This window comes from Sceloporus occidentalis, unplaced genomic scaffold (genome assembly GCF_023333645.1).
Source record: "Sceloporus occidentalis isolate IW3139 unplaced genomic scaffold, rSceOcc1.0.p SCAF_22, whole genome shotgun sequence".
Classification (NCBI taxonomy): domain Eukaryota; kingdom Metazoa; phylum Chordata; class Lepidosauria; order Squamata; family Phrynosomatidae; genus Sceloporus; species Sceloporus occidentalis.
In genome coordinates, this window is record NW_028317002.1 from 14,957,501 (window position 1) to 14,981,870 (window position 24,370).

At 40.7% G+C, this 24,370-nt stretch overlaps 1 protein-coding gene and 1 non-coding gene across 3 annotated transcripts; both read right to left on the minus strand.

Moving 5' to 3' along the window:
- Positions 1-83: 83 nt before the first annotated feature.
- TRNAD-GUC (transfer RNA aspartic acid (anticodon GUC)) lies at positions 84-155 on the minus strand. The gene has a single exon. It is a non-coding gene; the product is annotated as a tRNA-Asp (tRNA).
- Positions 156-2,157: 2,002 nt separating this feature from the next.
- Positions 2,158-14,531, minus strand: LOC149301231 (CAAX prenyl protease 1 homolog). Of its 2 annotated transcripts, none has more exons than XM_089484671.1 (10): positions 14,418-14,531; positions 12,927-13,073; positions 12,291-12,377; positions 11,985-12,101; positions 11,442-11,594; positions 11,198-11,339; positions 9,733-9,896; positions 6,850-6,948; positions 6,242-6,385; positions 2,158-2,382 (listed from the first exon to the last, which is right to left on the minus strand). In XM_089484671.1, exons 1-10 carry the CDS (start codon positions 14,523-14,525, stop codon positions 2,158-2,160), a joined length of 1,386 nt encoding a protein of 461 aa, XP_089340797.1. In that variant the 5' UTR covers positions 14,526-14,531. The 2 variants fall into 2 exon arrangements, with proteins under 2 accessions (XP_089340797.1, XP_089340796.1); XM_089484670.1 differs by having other exon boundaries at positions 6,850-6,960; positions 14,418-14,525.
- Positions 14,532-24,370: the final 9,839 nt, after the last annotated feature.

Sequence of the window (24,370 nt, forward strand, 5' to 3'; positions counted from 1 at the left end):
TTCATTTGTTCGAAATGGGTGTATTACAATAAGGAGTACATTTCTGAGAATTCAAATGCAAGCACCAAAAAAAAAAACGCAACCTCCCCGTCGGGGAATCGAACCCCGGTCTCCCGCGTGACAGGCGGGGATACTTACCACTATACTAACGAGGACTGATACTTCAACATCTTCATGTGACAAAGTACTGGCTGATGTATATACACTGACACACTGATCAGAACATCTCAATTCGCTTTTTACGGTGTGTGAGACGGGATTATTGCTTTCACGAGACAGAGTGAAATGAAAGAGGAACACTGATAAAATTAATAACAAGGATCTGAAGAAAATTATTTGGCTGCTGAGGAGACTGGTTCTGATCTAGATCTATTATAAAAGTGTGCGACAGCAGGGACGGACTGGCCAACCGGTCCGTGCACAGGTCGACCAGCAGACTCACATTCGAAACAGCCGCCGGCGTCTAATGAAGTTAAAGGGGCCGCCCTGCACACACACCGCCGCCCAATGGTCGTGCCTCAGCACATATTCCCACGTCTTAAAAGGGGTGGGACAAAGATCTGAGGCACGGTCATTGGGTGGTCATTGCACACCGGCCCCTTTAACTTCATGAATGTATTTTAACCCCCTGTATGCCACTATGTCCCATGATATGCCCCTGGCATATAGGGGTATAAGGCATTTCTGGAGGCAGAGTGGCATAAAGGGGGTTAAAAGGCATATCAGGGGCAGAGTGGCATATAGGAGGGTAGAAGGCATTTCTGGGGGCAGAGTGGCAAAAAAAAAGGAAACAAAAAAACTAAAAAATATTTTTCTTAATCACAGCTTTTATTACATTTGAAAAAAATAGTTTACATTAAGAAATAAAAGTTTCTTACAAGAATATTCTGAAGAATAATGTGATCACTGTTTTGTTCCACTGAATAAAATGGAACCTTTTCATCTAAAAATGTTTGCTGTAGCAAATGTTTTGATTCCAATATGTCTATTTATTTGGGCCTTTTAACACTTGCTTTCTGGCATTTTAATGCAAATAATGTGATAAAAAGAATGTTTTATAGTTATTTATATGACAAATAGTGTGACTCGGCTATGTATTAGGGTGCGTGTGGGTATAAGAGCTCAACCACGGGATAAAACGATATGGGGTTGGTTTCCAAATGTTTCCAGGGCTGCTTTTTAGTCCCAGTCCGGCCCTGTGTGAAAGTAGAGATGAGACTGAAGTCATGGAGACAGGCAGGGTCATGGAAGAAGATAATACTTAGGTATCAGACAGCTGAAAGGCCAGGCCAATTCCTATATATTTTCTGTATAGTGAATACCCTATATCCCTTGTATTACAATATCCCCACAATTTTCACTGAACAGTCACTACATTCTCACTTGTAATCAATGCAGCGTCCAAGAATTTTATTCTGTTTTTAACAGTGTCAAATGCTGCATGCCCACCAAGGGCCATAGATTTCTGGTGAGGCAAGTGACCTACTACATTCCCACTACACAAAATAAAATGAGTTAATAAGCACATCCAAGACATGCAAGGAACAAGCTTTGCCCATCACATACTAACAAGCATTTGAAATATTAAACAAAAATCACAAGCTTTTAAGAAATTCAAAACCATTTTATTTTCAAAGCAAATAAACATGAAAACGAAAAAATAAGATTTCATTTTGAGATCACAAAAAAAAAAAATTCCTTCTAATTTAAATATTTAAATTGCACACGCTTATGTACTCTTGAACACGGACGACTAAGATTTTAAATGACCAGTGAAAGCATTGTCTTAACAGTACAATAAAACGTTCCTGTTTATTGACACATGAATAACCAATTCAACCTCCTTAAGTGTATATTTAAGGAAGTTATTTTAATACAAAATAAAAATCACAGTAACATTCACTGGAATAAAGCTTCAATTAAAAGTTTTTTGTGTTTTTTTTTTTATTACACAAAATGTAATGTACAATATTTATACACTGTCACCTAGGTCTGTAAACAAAGTTTCCTTGTTGATATTTATCACTTTCAGGAAGTTGTCCAACACAACGTAAAGTTGTGTTTTCATCTTTGTATTGGAAAAGAAAAAAAATAAAGGAAAGAAAAGCAACAACAAAATATATTGTCTTCGATAAAATACTGCTTTCAACTTCCCACTTAGTTTTGCTTATCACCCTTTAGAGCTTGTAGTCTTTCTAACAAGGGAGGGTGGGAATAATGCCACATCGAAAACATCCAGTCAGACACTGGAAATCCTAAATTATCCTTGTTTAATTTAATTAGGGCAGCATATAAATCTTTTGCTTTTCCAAGGTTTTTCGCAAATGCATCTGCTTGGAATTCAAATCTTCTGCTTAACATGGTGAGGCAGAATGAAAGAACCTGTAAAGAGAGAAGGGATTGTATTTTGAAGTCTACATCTTGTGCTTTTTTTTTTTCTTCTTCTTCTTAAAAACTCCACTTTACATTGAAAACAAAACCCATTAAAATGTACTGTGCTAAACATTTTAGAAAAACAGAATTCTTATAGACACATACCGTATTGGCTCGGATATAGGCCGCCCCAGTATATAGGCCGAACCCTAAAAGTTTGGTGCTTTTTTAAAGAAAGTTTTTTTCTTTAAAAAAAAAAAAAAAAAAAGCACCAAAAAAACATGCTGGCACTCTGTCTCCACCCCCCCCCGAGATATGCTGCCACTGTCCTCCTCCCCCCTCAAGATATGCTGCCACTGTCCTCCCCCCCCCCCCCCCGAGATATGCTGCCACTCTGCCAGAGGAGACTCTGCGGATGTGCCGGCACCGGAAGTTGTGTACGCGTATTGCGTAGATGTCCCCCGCCGGCCGCGCAAGACACCCAGGAGTCTCCTCTGGTAAATCTTGGGGGCAGAGGTAAAGCTTAGACAACCTCCCGTGCCGGCACCCCACCCGTGGATAGTGCTGGCAGGGGAGGCTGTCTAAGCGTATCGGGGAGTAGGATGCAGGTCCCCTGCACCGCTGCGGGGAATCTGTACCCTAACCCTGCCCGGCGCCCGGGACTGCATGTCCTGGGCGTCGGGCGCTAGACCCCAAATATAGGCCGCACCCCCACTTTAAAGACTTATTCGAGCCTATATTCGAGCCAATACGGTATCTCAATAGACTAGTAAGCACAGTGGAGGAGGTGAGGCGCTGTGTCAGAGTACATTATCACCCATGGCAGTGTTGCTAGAGTTATGTCCAGGTTACTTAACAGGTAAACCTAAAGGGAGAGATAAAGAAAACAAATCCTCCATATTTTCAGAAAGGTCCACAACCCTTTTGTAAATGTGTCTGACAGATTTGGTTTTACCCACATACAGATTGCACATGCAACCCATGAAGGTTAAAATACACTTAATGTGCATCTGCTTTTGAGGGCTATAACTCAATGAACAGAAGTCCATTAGCTTATTTTTTAATTAAAAAAATATGCAAAGTTGCTTTAATATATTAGCGTATGTGGTTTTTTTACATTTTTTTGCAGGGAGGCATTGTAGAGTGCACCATTCTTCAGATCATTATGAAGACGTTAAAGAAGCAAATTGCTATCACAAACAGATGGAGTTTACACTAAAAGTAAATACCAGTTAATTTTTAATGATAGGTTTGCTACAAATTTATCAATACAACATTTTACTTAACCTGTTAGCTTGGAACACTCCTTGGTTAGGTTTATTTTAGTACCATTGTGTACAAACTACTTATAGTTTACCAACTGCTTGCTCCCCCGCAGTTGCTGTCATAACTTGTGAGTGCCGGCATAGCCACCTCTTAAACATAGGAACTGCATTCTATGGAGGCTGTGTTGACTAAATGGGCTGATCGGGGACTCAGAGCTCTCCCTTGTAACCAGCCCATTGAGTAGTGGAGCACCCGATTGCTCAAGAAGGCCAGAATAAAATAATACAGGGATGATATCAAAGACCCAAGTCAAAACATATGGCATTTAACCCCTTCGAGACAAAGGCTGATTTTACTTTTTGTACCCTTTGTGACAATGGCCTTTTTAAAATTTCTGCGCTGCTTGTGTTTAGCTGTAATTTTCTTCTTTCCCGTTTACTGAACCCACACACATTAGATATTGTTTTTTTCAGGACAAGAAGGGCTTTCTTTAGATGACATTGTTTTGATTGTATCATATTATTTACTATTAAAAAAATTATAAAATATGGTGAAAAATTTAGAAAAAAATGACTGTTTCTAACTTTTAGTTGAAAAATCTTTTACTCATCTATAAAAGGTAATGAAAAAACCTGCTAAATAGATTCTACTATTTGTCCTGAGTTTAGAAATACCCAATGTTTTTATGTTTTTTTGCTTTTTTCTACCCATTATGGGGCAATAAGTACAGGTAGCGTTTTGCTATTTCAAAGCCATTTTTTCCAAATCTGGTAATTCTTCCCCCCATGTGCCATTTCGGGTATCTTTGAACCCGGCCAATGCAATTTACCCCATCAAGTCATATATTTTTGAAAACTAGACAGCCCAGGGTATTCCAAATGCTAGTATTTTAACTCTTTCCATGCACCATATCTACCACCAGTCTTTGTCAAACTTTATGGTAGTCATTTTTTTGCATTTGTTTTGTCATACACATTTTACTTCAGGTATGAATTAAAATGTTCTAGTTTATGTCACTATCACAAAACACCCCAATATGTGTTCAGCAACATCTCCTGAGCGCAGCGATACCCCACATGAATGATTTTGCCTGGCTGTTTTGGGGCAAAAGGGCCACATTTGGGGCATGCGCTTTTTTCAATGTTGAACTTTGGCATTTGGGATCCACTGCCCATGCCCTATTTGGTACATCTTTGAGCCAGGCCATTTCAGTGTGCCCAACAAAACCATAGATTTTTCAAAACTAGACACCACAGGGTATTTTAAATGCTGGTATTTTAACTCTTTGCATGCACATATTTTACCACCAGCATTTTTTCAAAGTTTGCAGTAATATTTTTGTGTGTGTATTTTTCCCACACACACCTACTTTATGTATGAATTTACAGCTCCTGGTATATGCCGCTGTCACACGACACCCCATAATGTGTTCAGCAACATCTCCTGAGTGCAGTGATACCCCACATGCATGGGTGTGTCATTTTTTGGGGGAACTAAAAGGCCACATTTGGTACGTGTGCATTTTTCTAATTGGAAATTAGATGTGTGGCCATCCTTCCCCCCGTGTTAATTGGGACGTTGTTGAACCTGGCCCATTCAATTTACCCCATCAAATCATACATTTTTTAAAAGTAGACACCCCACGGGCATTTAATATGCCAGTATTTTAACTCTTTCCATGCGAGAATTGTTTTAAGCTAATATGCTAATTTTAGGACTTGCTCACAAAAATATATTTTTTATATATATATATATATATATATTTTTTTTTTATTATTTTTTTTAAAAAAAAAATTTAACATTTTTTTTCAACTTGGAGGTTCCCCTGATAGTGACATCAGTGGGAAATGATTTTTACATTTTACTGTTTTTTTACTATTTTTTTCTAATTATTATTAATTTTATTTTATTTTTTAATTTATTTTTACTAATCACACTGTGATTAGAAAGCTGGGCTCCATTGACTTGCATGGTGAATGCAGTACCTGTATTCAACCTGCAAGTGGAGCCAAAGTTCTCTAGATGGTCTGGACTATCTAGCGAACTTTTAAAATTTGTGGTTCCTGTTACAGGACGGCGGCCATCTTCCTTGATGGCGAAGATTGCTGGCAGCTGCGGCTGTGACCGCTCTCCGGAGCGGTCACAGCCCATCAAAAGGTTAGTGTTTGGTGTCGCTGGATGCCTCCTGATCGAGGCATTCCAGCGACACCATTTAAGTTTAGGAGGCGATCGTCGATCGCCTCCTAAACGCTTTTAAAACGGGCGTCCGCCGCCATACAAAGTATGGCGGATGTTGACGCCCCGTGGAGGGGCCAGAGATGGCCCCTTCGTGCCGATCGCGGCGTTGCTGAATGCCTCGAGGTCGAGGCATTCAGCAACGCTTTTTGGGTGCAGAAAGCGATAGTAGATCGCTTTCTGCACCCGTTTAAAGACGTGCCGGTCCTGGCACGTCAATTGTCGTAAAGCACATGCTTTTCCGTGCCGTGCCAGGACCGGCAATTGTCATTAAGGGGTTAAAGTAGAAAGAAAAAAAAAAGTGCTGTAAGCGATTTTTACAGTGTAGTACAATACATAAAATAAGATGAACAGCTGAATAGCATACCTCATTGTAAGGAGAAAAGATAAACTGGAAGATAATCATTAAGCCAATCAGGGTGGGTTGTGTAGCATGAAATCCAAAGGCAGAAAAAAGTTCTGTACGGCCAATCAGTACAGCAAACAGGAAAAAGCAAAGGAAGGAATTCATCTGAAGGTAAAACAGACATTGTTAGTCCAACAAGAGTAATTATAAAGTAACAGTGGTGTAAAAACCTCCCTCGAAAGCTTCATATTTGATGTAAAATTAACACTGTCCTCAAGAACAGGTATGAAAAAAATGTTCTAAATGTTCATAAGTGATATATATATATAGCAAATTAGTCTTTTTATGACACAGTCACACCCTGGTGACTTGTTTAATTTTAACCACAGAGGGATCCACATTGTAATTGCCTTGAACTGTGAATGAGGCTACCATGGCATGTTGCCCAGTATGAAATACAGCATTAAACGAGTTACATGCTTGTTTGGTTGACAGCAACTCTACAACAAAAAATGCCTAAAGACTTTACAGATCACAGTATCAATATACGCCCAATACATAAAAAAACTAACTTTCAACATTAAAGATAAAATGCAGAAAGAGTTTCGGAAAGGTTTACTCTCACCAACCTGACTGATCACAATATTCTTTACAGTGTGGCCCAACTTCCAATGACCTAGCTCATGGCCAAGAACAGCAAGAACCTCTTGGTTATTACAGCCTTGCTTCTTGTTCACATTCTTTAAAAAAAAAAAAAAAAAAGTTAAACACTGTTATAGAATTAGACGGTCAATATATGCAGAGTAAAGATCTGTACCAATAGTACTTACTCCATGTGATTAGTCACCAAAGTATGTTATTGAAGACCTGTATCATACATAATTGATGCAAGGATAAGAAATGGTTGCATTGTGTTATTATAACTGATAGCTGGTGTTAATATCACCACAGGGTACACTGATTTAACACCAATCATTAACTGTTTTGAATAGGGTTGAATTATCCGACATAGCCAATGTCTTTTTGCCTAGCTCAACAGAAAACAAGAGCATAAAGCAGAGCCTAAATTGAGCCAACTAAAACGCCTCCTCCCCTTCAATCCCAGGGGTTTTTGGTACCTCAATGGCAATTTTGCCATTTTTGCGCTATGTCAGTTCAGCAATTATTCTCTTTTCCTGCGAATAGTGTACCTGTGTAAACTTTATATTGTTTTTTTCAAGGAGAAATAGAGCTCTCTTTTGATACCATAGTTAAATAATTAGCTGAAAATTTAGAATAAGAGATTTAGTAAAAACTAGCGAAAATTAGAAAGAAAAAAAAAAAAAAAAAAAACACCAAATATTCCCTCTGAATCCTCACAAAATTAGGTAGTGATGGAAAATCCCCTCCTAGTTTATCAATTCAGGTGTCCTGATCTCAGAAATACTTAATTTATATAGATTTTCAATACTTTCCCAGCACTTATAGGGAACATACTATAAAGTGTACATTATTCATAGAATTGTTATGCTTATGGCTTAACGGGTTTGGGGGTTGTGAACGGGGGCCGGAGGGTTATACTGGGTAGATGTTGTGTTAGAGCAATGGGATGTAAGTTTTTTTCTTCTTTTTTTATTATTATTATCATCTTTTATATATTTTTTAATTTTGTGTATATGTATATATATATATATATTATTTATTTTTTAAATCATTTACCCCCCTCCATTTCATTTTTCAGCATGGGAGGAGGGTGAGAAACATGGTTTCTCACTCTCCTCCCCACGATCCGCCTGCACCTATGACACAGTGGTCTCTTTGCAAGTCCCCACAGACTTGCATAGAGATCACAGTGTCTGTGCCTCATCGGAGGACAGGATATCCCCAGGGGAGAGATGAAAAGGGGGAGAATAGTAAATGCATACTCTTAAAGGAGGAAGTAAAAGATAACTGCTCCCAACTTCTGTAGTACTTTAGATATTAAAAGACTGGCTAGGCCACTTGGCAGACAGGACAAAAGCCTGGTTCATGGGACTGTCCTACAAACTATGTGCAATACCAACAATAATTATTTTCAAATAAAACTGTTAACCCCTTAGTTCCCCTATAGACGTACCGGGACGTCCAAAAAACGCCCACAAAGAAACCCCTATGGACGTCCCGGTACGTCCAGCCCTTCGTGCAGCGTCAGGGACACATCCCTGCCGCTGCACGGGAGACCAGGCTGTCGTTTGACAGCCTGGACTCCCCACTGACAGCAGAAGCCGGCTTTGCCGGATTTCTGCTGCCGATCGACCGTAACCGCTTCCGGCATGAAAGCCGGTAAGCTGTTACCGGTAAACTGCCCGATCGCGCAGTTGCAAACGCACGATCGGGCATTCCCTTCCGGGTTACGTCACTGCTGACGTAACCCGGAAGGTCATCGGAGGACAGGATATCCCCTGCGGGGATATCCTGCCCTCCGATGAGGCACAGAGACGCTGCGATCTCTATGCAGGTCTGTGAGGACCTGCATAGAGATCACAGTGTGATCGGTGCAGGGGGATCGCGGGGAGGGGAGTGAGAAACCATCTCTCTCACTCCCCCTCCCGGCCTGAAACAGAAAAGCTGGAAAAAAAAAAAACGGTTAGTGATTTAAAAATAATATTAACTAAATCATTAAAATAATAATATAAATAATACAAAAAAAAATTATAATGTGGGCTGTGATGTCATTGTGACATCACTGGCATGTTCAGGAGGTCCCTAGGAGGACCTCTAACCATTACTGTGTAAAAATAATATATAAAAAATAAAAAAAAAATGTAAAAAAATTAAAATAAAAAAAATATATATAAAAAAAGATTAAAAAAAAATTAAAAAAACCTTACTTCCCATTGCCCTAGCATAACATCTAGCCAGTATAACCCTCCTGCCCCCGTTCACAACCCCCAAACCCGTTAAGCCATAGGCATAAAAATTATACACCTAATAGAACGCTCCCTGGTGCTGGGAAAGTCTGGAAAATCTATATAAATTAGGTATTTCTGAAATCAGGACACCTGAATTGATAAACTTGGAGGGGATTTTCCATCACTTTACCTAATTTTGTGAGGATTCAGAGGGAAAATGTAAAAAAAAAAAAATTAGTTTTTCTAATCTTCGCTAGTTTTTACTAAATTTCTCATTCTAAATTTCCAGCTAATCATCCAACTATGGTATCAAACGAAAGCTCTATCTCTCCTTGAAAAAACGATATATAGTTTATATGGGTACACTATTCACAGGAAAAGAGAATCATCGCTAAACCAACATACCCCAAAAATGGCAAAATTGCTCTGGGCTTTGAGGTACCAAAAACCCCTGGGATTGAAGGGGTTAATCTGCACATAGTGCAAAATAGTGAGGTAAACAACAAAAGAGCATACAAATTACTCAGCTCTATCAGTCATATCAGCTAAATATCCATTTTATGAGCCTTACTGGTGGCCACTAAACCTTTTTTAGAGCCACCTCTAACATTTTCATTAGAAATGGTTCTAATTTTTGCTTACTTTGGGTCTGAATTTTGTTTCAGTATTCTCATTTTCTGGTGTCTCCTCCGTGGACTCTTTATTTAGGGGTGAGTAGTCCTCAAGAAGCGTATCAAATAAAACAATCCGCTTGTTCTTGAAGAAACCATAGAAGTAAGCATTGCTGTGTGACGAGCGCTTTGAACCTATCCAAAAGAAATGTCTGTGTTAAACCAACGGCAAAGCATAAGCTAATAGACATTTAGATAGTTTGTACTTTATGATCTGTTTCCAGAGTGTTTCAATCTAGTGATCTGGAGCTAAACTTTTCAACTTTCTCTACAACATGGTAGTAGTGGGCAATCAGTAAATTAATGGGCAGTCAATACTAAGAAATATGGTTATCAGAAAAGAAAAATGTACTTAGAATTTATTCCCAATTATTTTTGGGATCAAGATATCACATAGAAATACAACATGCTCACTATATGCACCTAACGCCTGCTTTTTTTGATTTGATAAATATTTAATTAAAATGTAATGTCAAGAAAAATATTTTCAGGGGTTCGCAAACATCTACAACACCTGTGCTGACCGAGGTGTGGTAAGAACCTATTTTATAGCAAAATATACACTGGTAATGTAGTTCAGTCAGCTCCAAACAGAATGGAAATTATTTTAATTGCCAACATATAATGAAACTTAAGTACACCACTGGAACCCGTCTAGCAAAGCTGCAAGATCTCAGAACCAAGCACACAGGTAAACTAACAACATAACCATAGAAGACTCCCACGTATCTATGACTCTTTCAGTAAAATGAAAGCGTTTGATATTTGCAGAGAAAACCCTGCAGATGCAGAAGTGCATCTTCACCAATGATATACCGTATTTGCTCAATTATAAGACAACCCTGATTATAAAACGACCCCCCCAAAATCTGAATATTCATTTATGAAAAAAAGAAAAAGCCTGAATATAACACGACCCTATAGGAAAACAGTTTTACCAGTAAATGTTAATTCACGTAAACTATGTGAAGAATTTTTTTTTTTTTTTTAATAAAAGCTATGATTGAGAAAAATATTTTGTTTTTATTTCCGGTGCGGGGAACTCTGATCTCTGACAGCTGAGGAAGGTCTGCCCAATGGACGCAGAAAACCCCCGCTGCTAACCGCACCTCCTCCCAGCTGCAGCGGACGTTGTCTAGCTCTACACGCTGCCCGGACTAAGCACCGGGGACTCAGACGCACCGCTAAATTGGGGGGATCTGGATCCTAGTCTCATAGTCAGACCTATTTGAGGTCTGATTATAAGACGACCCCGATTATAAGACGAGGGGTATTTTTCAGAGCATTTGCTCTGGAAAAAACCTTGTCTTATAATCGAGCATACACAGTATATAACAAAATAAAAAATCCCTCCTTTACCCACTAGCTAGTCTTTATACATTTCTATACGCATTGGAATCACCAATATCATTCAAAACAAAAAGGTAGGTATTTACCTTCAACAACATAGACTTTGGTGAGTGGGAAGTCAATGCTCCGTGCCATAGCCTCAATTGCCTCTTTTAACTCCCCCTCAGGTAGTGGTATAAATTTGTCAAATAAGGGTGCAATATAATCTGCATATATTGTAACAAGGACCTAAATGAAAAAGATAATTAATGCTTACGATGTCAGCAATCATCAGTAATATGCACCAAATCATATTAAACAACAATAACGAGGACGTAAAATCAATCTCACCAGAGAAACCACCAGCGTAAAGAGCCATGCATAGATGAAGAAATAGTCACCGCCTATTTTGATGATGTACAACAGAAGAGCCGTCACTGGAAGGAGAATGCACTGGGTAACCAAGAACTTCTTTATGGCATCTTTAAAAAAGAATGTCAACGTCTGCAAAACACACACAAAACATAATTATTAGTACCTCATTAAGTGTTTTTCAGTAAATCATACTGTTCCTTCAAAGAAACCAGTTTTCTCATTTTCTTCAAGTAGGGATGGGAACCTAGTGTTCATCTTGGGAAACAATGTCTATCAGGCCCATTTCAATCCATCAGAAATATGCAATTTTTTTTTTTTTTAAGGGTTTTTGACTGCTCTCCCTATAGTTGCTCTCACCATTCTGTCGTGCAGTAAAAAAAAAAAACCAAAAAAAACCCCTCCTTGATGAAGCTAATATAAAGAAGTATTAACGCTATATACAATATAAGCCAAATCACTGTGTGGAAAGCCTTTCCAACATTGCAAGTGACTTACAAATAATTAGCGTCCATATCTCACCTGCTGGTTGAACCCGTGTCGTTCCTCTATAACAAAAGTGTTGTAGAGGCTCCATGGAAGACCAGTCAAGGCACTGAAGAGGGTGGCGAGGAGAAGGAACGCCAAGGAATGAACAATCTAAAAAGATTTCATATATTTTTATTAAAGGTTATAAGAAATCACTTTACAGCTTACATGTAAGGCAGATTCCTAGTTAGTTGGCTTCATAGATTTTTTTTTTTTGTACTGAAAAGTAAACGTGTGGTTTGATAAAATCGCAAAGTGGCTTTAATAAAATTGTGTCAAATTAGCGCAACTACGCCTTACCTCATATTCTGAACCAAGACCCATCCGATCCAGAATCTGTTCTGACACATTCCACAGGAAGGGAATGCCTCCTAGAGCAAGGATGAGCTACAGACATAGAAAGCAGTTTCAAGACAAAGAAAAATCAAGTGCCCCTTTTGTGGAACGACATTGCAGAGTTATCAGAGCTCATCACATAAAGTACAGATACCAGACACCTTTTCTTTTCTGCTTAAAAAAAAAAAAAGAGGGCTGGGGAGGGAGTGCACACTGAAACATATACAGCATGTTCAGATAATTTATTGTTTTGACTTTGCTTTTCACCTCACTTGGACAAATTCCTGCAAAAGCCCTTTTAAATGTTTCTTAGGATGTTCTTTGGCAAAATAAAATGAAGGCTTGATAAGAAGAACGGCCAATTTGATTCCACTACTGATGACAATTTTGCTTGAAACACAAACATGTTTGTAGAATTTGGAAGCCAGCTTAAGGGTTTAATAACTTTGTAGTGCTTTATCTATAGAGATCAGGGCAAAATATCAAAAGCAGAGGCATCAGCAGTAACAGGATCAATAGATACTTGGATCATGGAATTAACCTAATACACCGATTAACATTATGGTTGAATAACCAAAGAAAATATTGAATATAACATACAGTGCCTTCTACTTCAGAGTATAATCCTGACCAAAAGCCGAAAGTACTTTTATCCAATTGATAAAGACGAGATTTTTCAAACGTTTCAGGATCCATTATGTTTCCAAGTTCTGCTGGGACATGTGTTGTAGTACGATAAATTTTCCGCTGCAACCAAAAATACAAGAATCAATTTTTGGTGTAAGATTTATGTCGCGCCAGAATTATAATAAATAAAAGAGCATGATTTGGTATGTGACAAAAACAGCTGACAGAAATATATCTACTTGAGCAAAAAGAATAATGGTTAACCAGCCACCGCCAAACTGCGAACTTAGCGGCTGTACAGCAGTGACACCAGGTACAGCCATCAGTTCCGGCAGTCTTTTTTTTCCTGGATTATGTAGCCTGCCCACATGCAAAAAAATGAATTTATTTCATTTCAGTGACATATGTATCTTATTACGCTAATAGAGATTAATGCGACACGCACGCCATCATACGCACTTTATGATTGAGTGTCCCCTTCCAATTATTACTTTTTCCATGCCTCGCAAATGCATAAAGAAGTCATCTCTTCCCTCCCTTAGGGTCTGCTAATTGTGATTTTGTGTTCCTCGACAGGTAAAGAATGCATATAAAATTACTATATGGTATATGATTTTTGCTGGTCAAGCTACATTGGACAAAAGGTTAGGAGCCATGGCTACTTGGCTTCTGGAATTTGACAAGCAAGCTTTACAGTATTGGGCCCATGTACCAATCTAGAAGATCCGCTGCTTGTCAACAAACATTTTTCTTTTAGGTGATTATATGAATGCGTATGATTACATTGCACAAACCACAGTTAAATGCGGACCAGAATCATAAATGTTAATGTGACATGGAGAAATGGTAACATGGCCTGGATGCGATGTCTCATTGACCTTGTCACAGACAATACTTTTCAACCGTGGTGTCAGTGATGTATCGTGGCCCAGGCTTGGGGCAGATCTCACTTTAGGGAAATAAAGTGCCCCCTCATGACCCTTCGTAAAATGGGCCAGTTACGAGGGAGACCATCCTTCATAGACTTCATTAAAAGGCGGTTGCGCACCTTTAAGATAAAGTGCATGAGATTCCATTACAGAGGTGGAGGCACTAAGGTGCTGCCCAAGGTGGGCCCCAAAGCTAAATCTACACACATATACATACATACATACATACTTCCCACAGTAAATGGGTCACATGCATTCAAAGTGCTTAATATAGATAAACCGTACAAAAATCTATATTGGTGTCCATGGTGATGGCGCCACATTTTATAAACGTGACGCTGGATCACTCAACATGTACAAGGACCAATGTTTCACCCATCCGTTTCGACCAGTAACCCTTTTTACACACAGCGTCACTAACACAAAGCCAGCTCTCTCTCTCCTGTTTAACACAGCCAGACATGGACCTCCCGACAGGCTATAGGCCTCCTCCAGCGCACAGTCTTCACTTTTCCCACGCCAATTGTTAGCTAACCTGTCTGCTGGCCAGGTAGGCCTCCCACAGGTACACGATCCATGAGAAGAGCAGCACTGCATAGAAAATCTTATTCTCCACAGACACTTCCGACATTAGCTGCAACATGACGGCAGCTAGAGAATGACCAGGCACCGGCCGGTAAGGGAGAAGCAGGCAGCAGCAAAACGCGCATTGACCGAAGCCAGGCACCTCTTGTATGAGCTATTCTGATTCGCTGGAGTGTGGGTGCTGTTTGTAAACCCTCGTTCCATTGGCCTGAGTGACTGAACGTCCACGCGGATTGGGAGAACTGGCTCGGCTCGATTATGCACTCGGCCCAGAAGGCTACTCGTGATTGGTCAGCGGGGATTGTGATCGTCATTCTGTTGCAACCCATCAATGCGCGAGACGTTAGGGCAGTTTGCCTTTCCCGTTTTTGTTTTAGGCGCTAGTGAGAAAAGCGGAGAAGTTGGTATTTACCATGGTGATCCAAAATACCCAAACATTTCACCAGCAAAGTGGCTCGTACGGTATATAGTTGGCAATATAAAATATGACACCTTTTTTTGGGGGGGAGTATTACCGAAGTATTTCTGCACGACAATTATGTGAGCAACCAATATTTCTATAACATAACGATGGTGTCGCTTCCCAAATGGTTGCGACTAGTTCCTATCCGGTAGAAGGACCATGTCCTTTACAGGGATAGGAAATAGCTTGCTCAGTGTGTGTGAGCTATTTTCTATCCAGCAAAATTACCTTTTGCCCCCTAGTGGTCAGGTCCTGTACAGGGATAGGAACTATCCAACTCATGTAAAGAGAGCTAGTTTCTATCCCTGTAAAGGACCTTTTCCTCAATCGTGGCCAGGTCCTGTTAAAGGATAGGAACTAGATGGTTCATGGTGAGAAATCTAGTTACCATCCAGCTTAAGGACCCTTATCTCTCCAGCTCACACAGGTCTCTTACAGGGATAGGAACTAGACGGTTCATAGGAAGAAATCTAGTTTCCATCCAGCTAAAGAACTTTTAGACCTTCAGCTCACACAGGTCCTTATACAGCCAAGAGACAATTATACCTCCAGCTCACACAGGTCCCTTACAGGGATAGGAACTAGACGCTTCATACTGAAAAATCTAGTTTCCATCCAGCTAAAGGACTTTTATACCTTCAGGTAACAATGGTCCTTTACAAGGATAACAATCCCTAGTTCTTATACTGCAAAGGGACTCACATCTCTTGCTCACACAGGTCCCTTACAGGGATAGAAACTAGACGGTTTACGGTGAGAAATCTAGTTTCTATCCAGCTAAAGGACTTTCATACCTCCCTCTCACACAGGTCCCTTACAGGAATAGGAACTAGACAGTTCATAGTGAAAAATCTTGTTTCCATAGTCTTGCCCATAGATATTCCTAATAATTGTTCCGTTAATGGGTACCGATGTGTCCTTTTTATGACTCCAATTGTCTTCCATCTGTCCTGGATTCACACCTTAACCCTGTGTGGTCCCTAATCACCTGAGCAGGAGAAAGACACAACCAATGGAGCCTTTCTTGGATATTCTCCCTTGTGTATGGCGGTCCGAAGCACACAGCTGAGTGGTTCCCATTGCCTTTGCACTTGTCCGCTGCACAATACTCCATGGGCAACAGTTTATGCCTGGCTCCTATTCCAAAAAGCCGCCACCATGAGGACTTAATCTTAATCTACCCATGTCACTAAAAGGTTAATGTTTTGTGAGTGGTTGAGATAGACTGTAGAAGTAGAACAGTATAAACATCTAGTTATGTTCATTTAATTATTCGTGAACATATATTATTATTATTACTATTATTTTGAAACATATACAGCTGTTGCTTTATTTTATCACATTCTCATATACATTGTGAAGGTCTCAATTACAGACATGGCATTTAGTCTATAACAAATGAGTCTATTCACTAAAAAATCTCCCTCTCGAGGCGCGCACGCACGCACGCTCTCTCTCAAGGTGCCAGTGAGTGTGTGTCTCTCTCTCTCTCTCTGGAGGTGCCAGTGAGTGTCTCTCTCTGTGCCAGTGAGTATGTCTCTCTCTCTCTCGGTGCCAGTGAGTGTGTCTCTCTCTGTCTGTGCCAGTGAGCGTGTGTCTCTCTCTCTCTGTCTGTGCCAGTGAGCGTGTCTCTCTCTCTGTCTGTGCCAGTGATTGTGTGTCTCTCTCTCTGTGCCAGTGAGTGTGTGTCTCTCTGTGCCAGTGAGTGTGTGTGTGTATCTCTGTGCCAGTGAGTGTGTGTCTCTCTCTCTCTCTGGCACAGACACACACTCACTGGCACCGAGAGAAAGACACACACTCATTGGCACAGAGAGAGAGAGAGACACACGCTCACTGGCACAGACAGAGAGAGACACTCACTGGCACAGAGAGAAAGATACACACACTGGCACAGAGAGAGAGACACACACAGACTGACACAGAGAGAGACACACACACACTGACAGAGAGAGAGAGAGAGACACACACACACAGAGAGAGAGAGAGACACACACACTGACACAGAGAAACACACACACACAGAGAGAGAGAGAGACACACACACTGACACAGAGAAACACACACACACACTGACAGAGAGAGAGAGACACACACTGACACAGAGAGAGAGACACACACACTGACACAGAGAGAGACACACACTGGCATCGAGAGAGACACTCACTGGCATCGAGAGAGACACACACACTCACTGGCACAGAGAGACACACACTCACTGGCACAGAGAGACACACTCACTGGCACAGAGAGAGACAGAGACACTCACTGGCACAGAGAGAGACAGAGACACTCACTGGCACGGAGAGGGACAGAGACACTCACTGGCACAGAGAGAGACAGAGACACTCACTGGCACAGAGAGAGACAGACACTCACTGGCACAGAGAGAGAGAGAGACACACTGGCACAGAGAGAGAGAGAGAGACACACTCACTGGTACAGAGAGAGAGAGAGACACTCACTGGCACAGAGAGAGACAGAGACACTCACTGGCACAGAGAGAGACAGAGACACTGGCACAGAGAGAGAGACAGACACTCACTAGCACGGAGAGCGACAGAGACACTCACCAGCACAGAGAGAGAGAGAGAGACACTCACTGGCACAGAGAGAGAATCACTGGCACAGAGAGAGAGAGAGAGAGAATCACTGGCACAGAGAAAGAGAGAGACTCACTGTGAATTATTTCACAGATTCACGTTTCCTTCTGCCTCCATAATATTCTGTATTTTCAGGAGTTCTGTTAAAACTTCATCCTCACATCCCACGTTATTGAAAAAGAAACAGCAGCCCAGCACAGCCCATTTGCACGTCCCGCGCTGCTGCTTCTTCATCTTCCTGTAGTTGTTTGTACCATGTGACCAAACAGTCACATGGTCTGCTGACATCACCAGAGTCCTTCTACTGGGTAGGAACTAGCCGCTACCCTTCCCAAATACTGTACAAGAAAAAGAAAAAAAAAGTTTCGTCATTGCATCAGGAAATTGCAACCAATGATAAAAGCACAAACATTTTTAACGTTTCAATAAATTAACGTGACCTTGTATGAAGATTTGAGTTTCGTCAAAAGGTGGAGAATCTCAAAAAAGAAGATGCTGTTTAAGCAGTCAACTAGGCCAGCCTATTTAGAAACTAAACAAAAAATGCTTAGCCGGACATTTTCAGGTCTCAATATACGCTTTAAGCTCAAAAGGACAGTCGAACCCGATTGTCCTTTTGAGCTTAAAGTGCATATTGAGTACCTTGGTAGTACCTTGATATGCATTAAAACTTGGTAAACAAAATAGAAACATTTAATTACATCATCTTCTAAGTAAACTTCCCTGCTCCACAACTTTCTTGGCTTGAAGCAACCAATAAGTGGCAAAAAAAATTACGTTCTGCAAGGCCAGCTATTGACCAAAAAGAAACCAGACAGGAAGCCTCTATGCCATGCGCACAAACAAGTCTTTTTTTTCTCCCTATTTAGAACAATCTTTACTTGCCATAGACACCTCAGTTACAGCCTTGCCTAGCCAGCCCTTCGTGTACACATTGGGGCCATTTGTGATAGCTGACAACTATCAGAGTTGCCTGGCACCAAGAATTGCCTTGGCTTTTTGCACATGGGGCCATGAGCTAGTGGTAGCAAGCAGTGCTTGGCTTAACACAATCTGTAAGCCGAGAAGGGAGGGCTCCAGAAGGGAGAGCGGAATACATAGGGGGATGTTTGCTGAATCCCTCCATGCATTTGCAATGTGGAGAAAATGAAGACTAAGCTCCCATATGCATTAAAGTGGATGTGATGACTAGAGTGTCCCTTTAAACGTTTTGATGGCAAGAGTGTCCATTTAAACGTAAATCCACCTTCATTTATTATGTGCAGTTCTTTAATGCAAGTTTATATATTCCATATATTGCTGCCCGGTGCACTTTAGGTGTACCAGGCAGCAGATGCAAAATTTGTCTTGCATGTTTATGTGTCTTTAGGAGGGTAACCAGGACTGCAAGAGTTACATCTTTGCAGTCATCTATCCCTCTTCCAGGATGCCAATGATAGTCTGCTGCTGTGTAAGAGTAGTAATATAACTCTTTGTGAAGCTTTGTATACCACAAAGAACCCGACAAAACGTTGTTAATAAATATACTGCTCACCGAAATTGGGTTGTCACATGTAGTTGTAAGGGATATTGTAACCAATTAATGTATTCACCATGTATCTATTTAAAATAAAGACATCACACTCAACTGGAATAAACAGGCCGTGTACTTTTATTTAGCTTAACACCTTACATATTAAAGAAACTCTTGGCCCAAACCCAGAGTTTACCTCCACATAACTCAACACCATAAATATATATATATACCGAGCCATCCGCCCTAGAAGCCAGAAGGCCGACACCATACCACCAGTTCATCCACCAGCCACAAATGCATCCAACTTCATTTGTGGCCCAACCCCATAAAAGACACGGCCTGTTCCACCATATTTTGTAAATTGATATAAAAAATATCACATCCTATATCAGATAAATGTACACCATCCATCCGAAATAGACCAGGACAACGTCCCTCCAAATCAACATGCCGGAAACTAATTAACCCTTCCATGAGCATAAACTTTTCCATTGCTCTGTTCAACTTTCTTCTTACTCTTTCAAGAGCTTTAAACTCCAGTCTGGATGTCCAGATGAGTCTGGGAATAATTTCAGACCATACCAACACAGAATTCTGAACAAACTTTTTAAGATTTAAAATTAATTCTTTAAATAACAACAATAAATCAACAGATTTTGTCTTACCCAAATCATTGCCCCCACAGTGAATGACAATTACATCTGGCATTGGTAAAATATTGATATAATCTAATAAAATAGCTTCTAATTGGCATATATTCAAACCCCTAATACCAATCCAATATAATTTAACTTGTGCACTATCAAAGCCCAGATTGATGCCGTAGCTTCGCTGTGCCGCTCTGTTCTGGGCCCAATAAACGAATGAATGTCCAACAATCCAAACTATAAATGGATGTTGACCTGTAAAAGAATATCATTAGTATCTTATAACAGATTAGGCCTAATATAACCCAAAAAACGATTAGATTCCCATCTACCTAATCTCTTGATAACCGATTTATCCAAACCCAACATAGCAGCTTCCGTTGCCGCCCCAATTCTAAACGAATGCGAAGAATAATCATAATTGCCTAAACCAAGCGCTATAAATGATTTCTTAAGTACCCTTCTAAATTGAAAAATCGTTAAAGGTGAACCAGAGCCATGAAGCAACCAATTCCCTTCACCTGCTGGCCTAACTGCGTTAAACAATTCTGCATTTAAAACGGGACACATCTGAGAATCCATCCAAGCCAATTCTACCCAACAACCTTTACCCGATTTGTCAGTTTTAGAGGATCTCAAAAATATTCGCAACTTTTCTCCACATACTATATCCTCATTCTGTAATCCCGACCCACCCTTTTTATTAGCTGCTACCAGCTCACTAATACGGAAAGCCCCAAAAAACGCTATTATAAAAGCCGTTTGAAACAAACGCCTTTCAAAATCATCCCAGCAAACCCTAGGTAAAACACCCACCAATTTACATAAAATCTCAAAAGATATAGGCTTCCTTGCATCATTACATCTCCTAACCCCACCATAACGTTTCAAAACCTGCTTAATCAAAAATTCTTTAAACGCAGGACGCTTTCCAGCTAATCTAAAGAAAAAAGAAATGCCCAACAACTGCCTTTCTATATAAGCCCTAGAATTACCGCTGTTTATCAACGTGAGCACAAAATCAAGAGCTAATTCCTGCCTCTCATCAAATTCATCTAACTCCCTAACTTGGACAAAATCACTCCATTTCCACGCTTTAGTGTAAGCACTCCAAGTCCCTCTTGACAAAGACTGAGAAATCAATGAACTTATCTGGGAGAAGTTATTTCCCAAACAAAGCCCGGAACCACCAGTCCTTCTTTCTCCGCTTGCGGCACCAACATTCGGAAGGTCTTAAAATCAAAACGTGAAAGGGCATCAGCTAACACATTCTTCTTACCCGCAATATGCTTCGCTTTCAACCAAATATTGTAAATGAAACATAAATACACTAAACGTCTTAAAACATGAATAACAGGGAGAGATTTTAGCCTTAAGGTATTAATAACCCATACCACACCCATGTTATCACAATGCAAAAGCAGCCGCTTATTCCTCCATAAATTTCCCCAACATTCAAGTGCCACAACTACTGGGAATAACTCCAGCAATACCATATTCCTGGTCCAACCAGCCTTTATCCATTGAACCGGCCATTTATCAACAGCCCATTTTCCCTGCCAGTAAATACCAAAACCTGTTGCTCCTGCTGCGTCTGTAAAAAAACTGCAATTCCTCATTACTCACAAAATCCTCCTGCCAGACCGCCGCACCATTAAACTTATCCAAAAACAAGCTCCAAACTAACAAATCCTCCTTAATTTGCTTAGATACTCTCACTCTATGGTATAGCTCCTTTTTTCCCGAAATCCCTTTACCTATAAGCTTTGAAAATACTCTTCCCATCGGTATAACCCTAGATGCAAAATTTAACAGTAACAGTAATGATTGCAAACAAGCAACTGTAACTTTCTGTAAACTCAAAACCAAACGAATCTTACCCTTTAACTTCTTAATCTTCTCGTTTGGTAACCGGAAAATCATTTTATCAGTATCAATTTCTATACCTAAAAATTGCAACCTAGTTGTTGGAAAAACCGTCTTATCTGCCGCTAAAGGAACACCAAAATAATCTGCAATAACCATAAATGAACTAAGTAACCATAAACAATCTGCACTACCTGCTGCATCTAAAAATAAAAAATCATCCAGATAATGAATAACCTGAGATAAACCAGAAACTTGAACTAAAGACCACTCCAAAAATGACGAAAAATCAAAATAGTAACATGAAACCGCACAACCCACGGGCACACACTTATCAAAATAGAATTTTCCCTCAAACTGAAAACCCAAAGAACAAAAACAATCTGGGTGAATAGGTAAGAGCCTAAAAGCTGCCTCTATATCCACCTTAGCCAGAAGAGCACCTTTCCCTAACAGTCTAACCCATCTTAAAGCATCATCAAATGAAGCGTAATGAACCGGGTATTCAAATTTCTTAACCTCATCATTTAAAGACTTACCCTTGGGATAAGACAAATGATGTATCAATCTAAATGCACCCGATTCTTTTTTGGGCACCAAACCTAACGGAGATAGCCTGAAATTAGCAAAAGGTGGAACCAGAAACGGGCCCTCAAACCTCCCCAAACTTAACTCCTTCTCAATTTTCACTTTAGCTACCTCCAAATTGTCCTCCAAAGTCTTTAAATTTTTTACTAAAACCAAATCATCACCCTCCAAAACTGGAACCCGGAAGCCTTCTGAAAAACCCGAACGCAACAATTCAGCCTTCTGTCGGCTTGGATATTTGTCTAAAAAGGGGAGCATGTTTTGCCATTTCACCGGCATCTCCGCTTTTCGGAACCTGGTCCTTTGGTTGGTTACGACGAAAACACCTCACTGCCGGGTGACTACCCGCACAAATTGTACATTCATGCTTGTATTTGCAAGAATTGGGCCATTTACATTGAGAGTCATTAAACGCCCAACATACCCCTTTATTACGCTGCTGGCCTGACATCGTCTGAGATCTTACTGTTGCTGTTGATCTCTGTGGCAGCATAGTACTGATCCAAGTACCCACATCCTTCATTCCTATGCTTTTCACAATACACACTGGCATAAATACAGAAAGCCTGTAACCAATTATTGAAAGATCTAGCCACTGGTCTGCGTCTATCATCTTCTTTCTCATGCTTTGTCAAAAATTCTTTTGATGCAGGTAGTAAAGATAAAATGTCAACATATTCATTGCTCCAAATTTTCTCCTTTACAACATTACTTAAGTGAAAACCTAAAGATGAAGTTTCACATGACATAGACTCCTTCATGCAAGATTCATTATTAACACTTCTCTTCTGAACATTAACAGACTTTTCCCAAGCCTGAGCCGGGCTTGCACTTTGTAAATTTATCCTGATGCAGCAAGGAACCGGCTGCTGTCATCTCTTGATGCCCATACCGGCCCTGGCTCCTAACTTCCTCCTCTTCACTCCGTAGGAGCAACTGCTTCTTCACCCCTGCCCCTCTCCTGACTGGAGAACAAGGCAGGGGCCGTTTTTTGCTCGAAGCCGGCTTCTTACCCACGTCCTTCAGCGTCCGGAGACTTCAAACTTCTTCGGCTACTTGCTCTTCTTGCCGTCTCAGATGAAAACCGCGATGTTTCCTCCAAATCTCGCGATGTCCCGGCAAGGTCCCGTGATGCTAGGCTCAACTCCCGCGATAAATCTTCCAATGCAGCCGGCGTCACAAACGAAGCTGCAACATCCTCGAACTCCGCCTCCGTGACGACCTCCTGTTCGCTTCCAAGCCATCCCCGGTTCACATCTTCGTCAGCATGGATGCCTAGACAGCTCTTCAGCCACGCTTCACCGCCTTCCGACAGCGCCTTCTCCCGGAGTTTTTCCAGCAGCAGCTCCATTCTTCTGCCCGCGGCTCTCCTGCACAGCCAAAAATACAAGCCTTTACAGGTAAGTATTACAGCCAGCAGTTCGCCTTGTGGCAATGGTGTTCAGCCCTACCACACACCTCTATTTATAGCGCGGATTCGCACCTTTTGCGCTGCGCGAGATGTCCTCGAGGCAAAGGCGGCAAACAGCTAAGCGACGCGCGCAGCTTTTAGTTATATAACTCAGCTATTTATTTTTTTTTAATACCAGCCGCTTGAACTTTTGAACCCTACCTTACAGTCAATAGCTGACCTTTACATGAACCCTACCTCCTATCCCCACAACTACATGCCGCCCCGCGCTATTTAGGCGACAGGGCTCTTCAGTTCATTGATTTTAAAAAAGGGTTACATTATATAACCATGGTAAAGAAATAATAAAAAAAAAAAATAACTGGCCGCAAGGATTCCAACATTTACGAATCCCCAGTAGACCTGCTTTTGAAGACAACTCTTTGTTGCAGCCCAAATTACTCCATTGTTAAGTTTACTTTTATGAGCGGGAGGGGGTTTTACAGGATTGGGTACCAATGACATAGCTCCTGATCTCGGCATGGTTTTTACTAGCATGCCAGCCAATTGAATTTACAGTAGATCAGCTAGATGCATACTGGAACCTTAATCCTCCTCCTCACACAGACACACAGCTCTGGATTCCCATGGTATCAAGCAGCCCTATTTGGGAGAAATCAAGTAACAATTTTACTTTTTTCTCTGTTTGCAGAAGCTGATGATCAGTCTACAACCTATCTGCAGCATTCTCTTTAGTGTAACAGGAAAGCCAGTGCAGTTTAACATTAAAGTGGCAAACATACTCTGGGGAGGTAAGATGACTGCTAAACCAG

What these genes read in the sequence shown, in the direction of transcription:
- LOC149301231 (XM_089484670.1), bottom strand. Translation starts at nt 14,525, where the DNA reads ATGTTGCAGCTAATGTCGGAAGTGTCTGTGGAGAATAAGATTTTCTAT. An exon ending in ACTCTGAAGTAGAAGGCACT is followed by an intron (nt 12,378 to 12,926) that starts GTATGTTATATT and finishes CTATGTCTGTAG; the next exon opens with CTCATCCTTGCTCTAGGAGG. An exon ending in TTACGCTGGTGGTTTCTCTG is followed by an intron (nt 11,340 to 11,441) that starts GTGAGATTGATT and finishes TTTTTCATTTAG; the next exon opens with GTCCTTGTTACAATATATGC.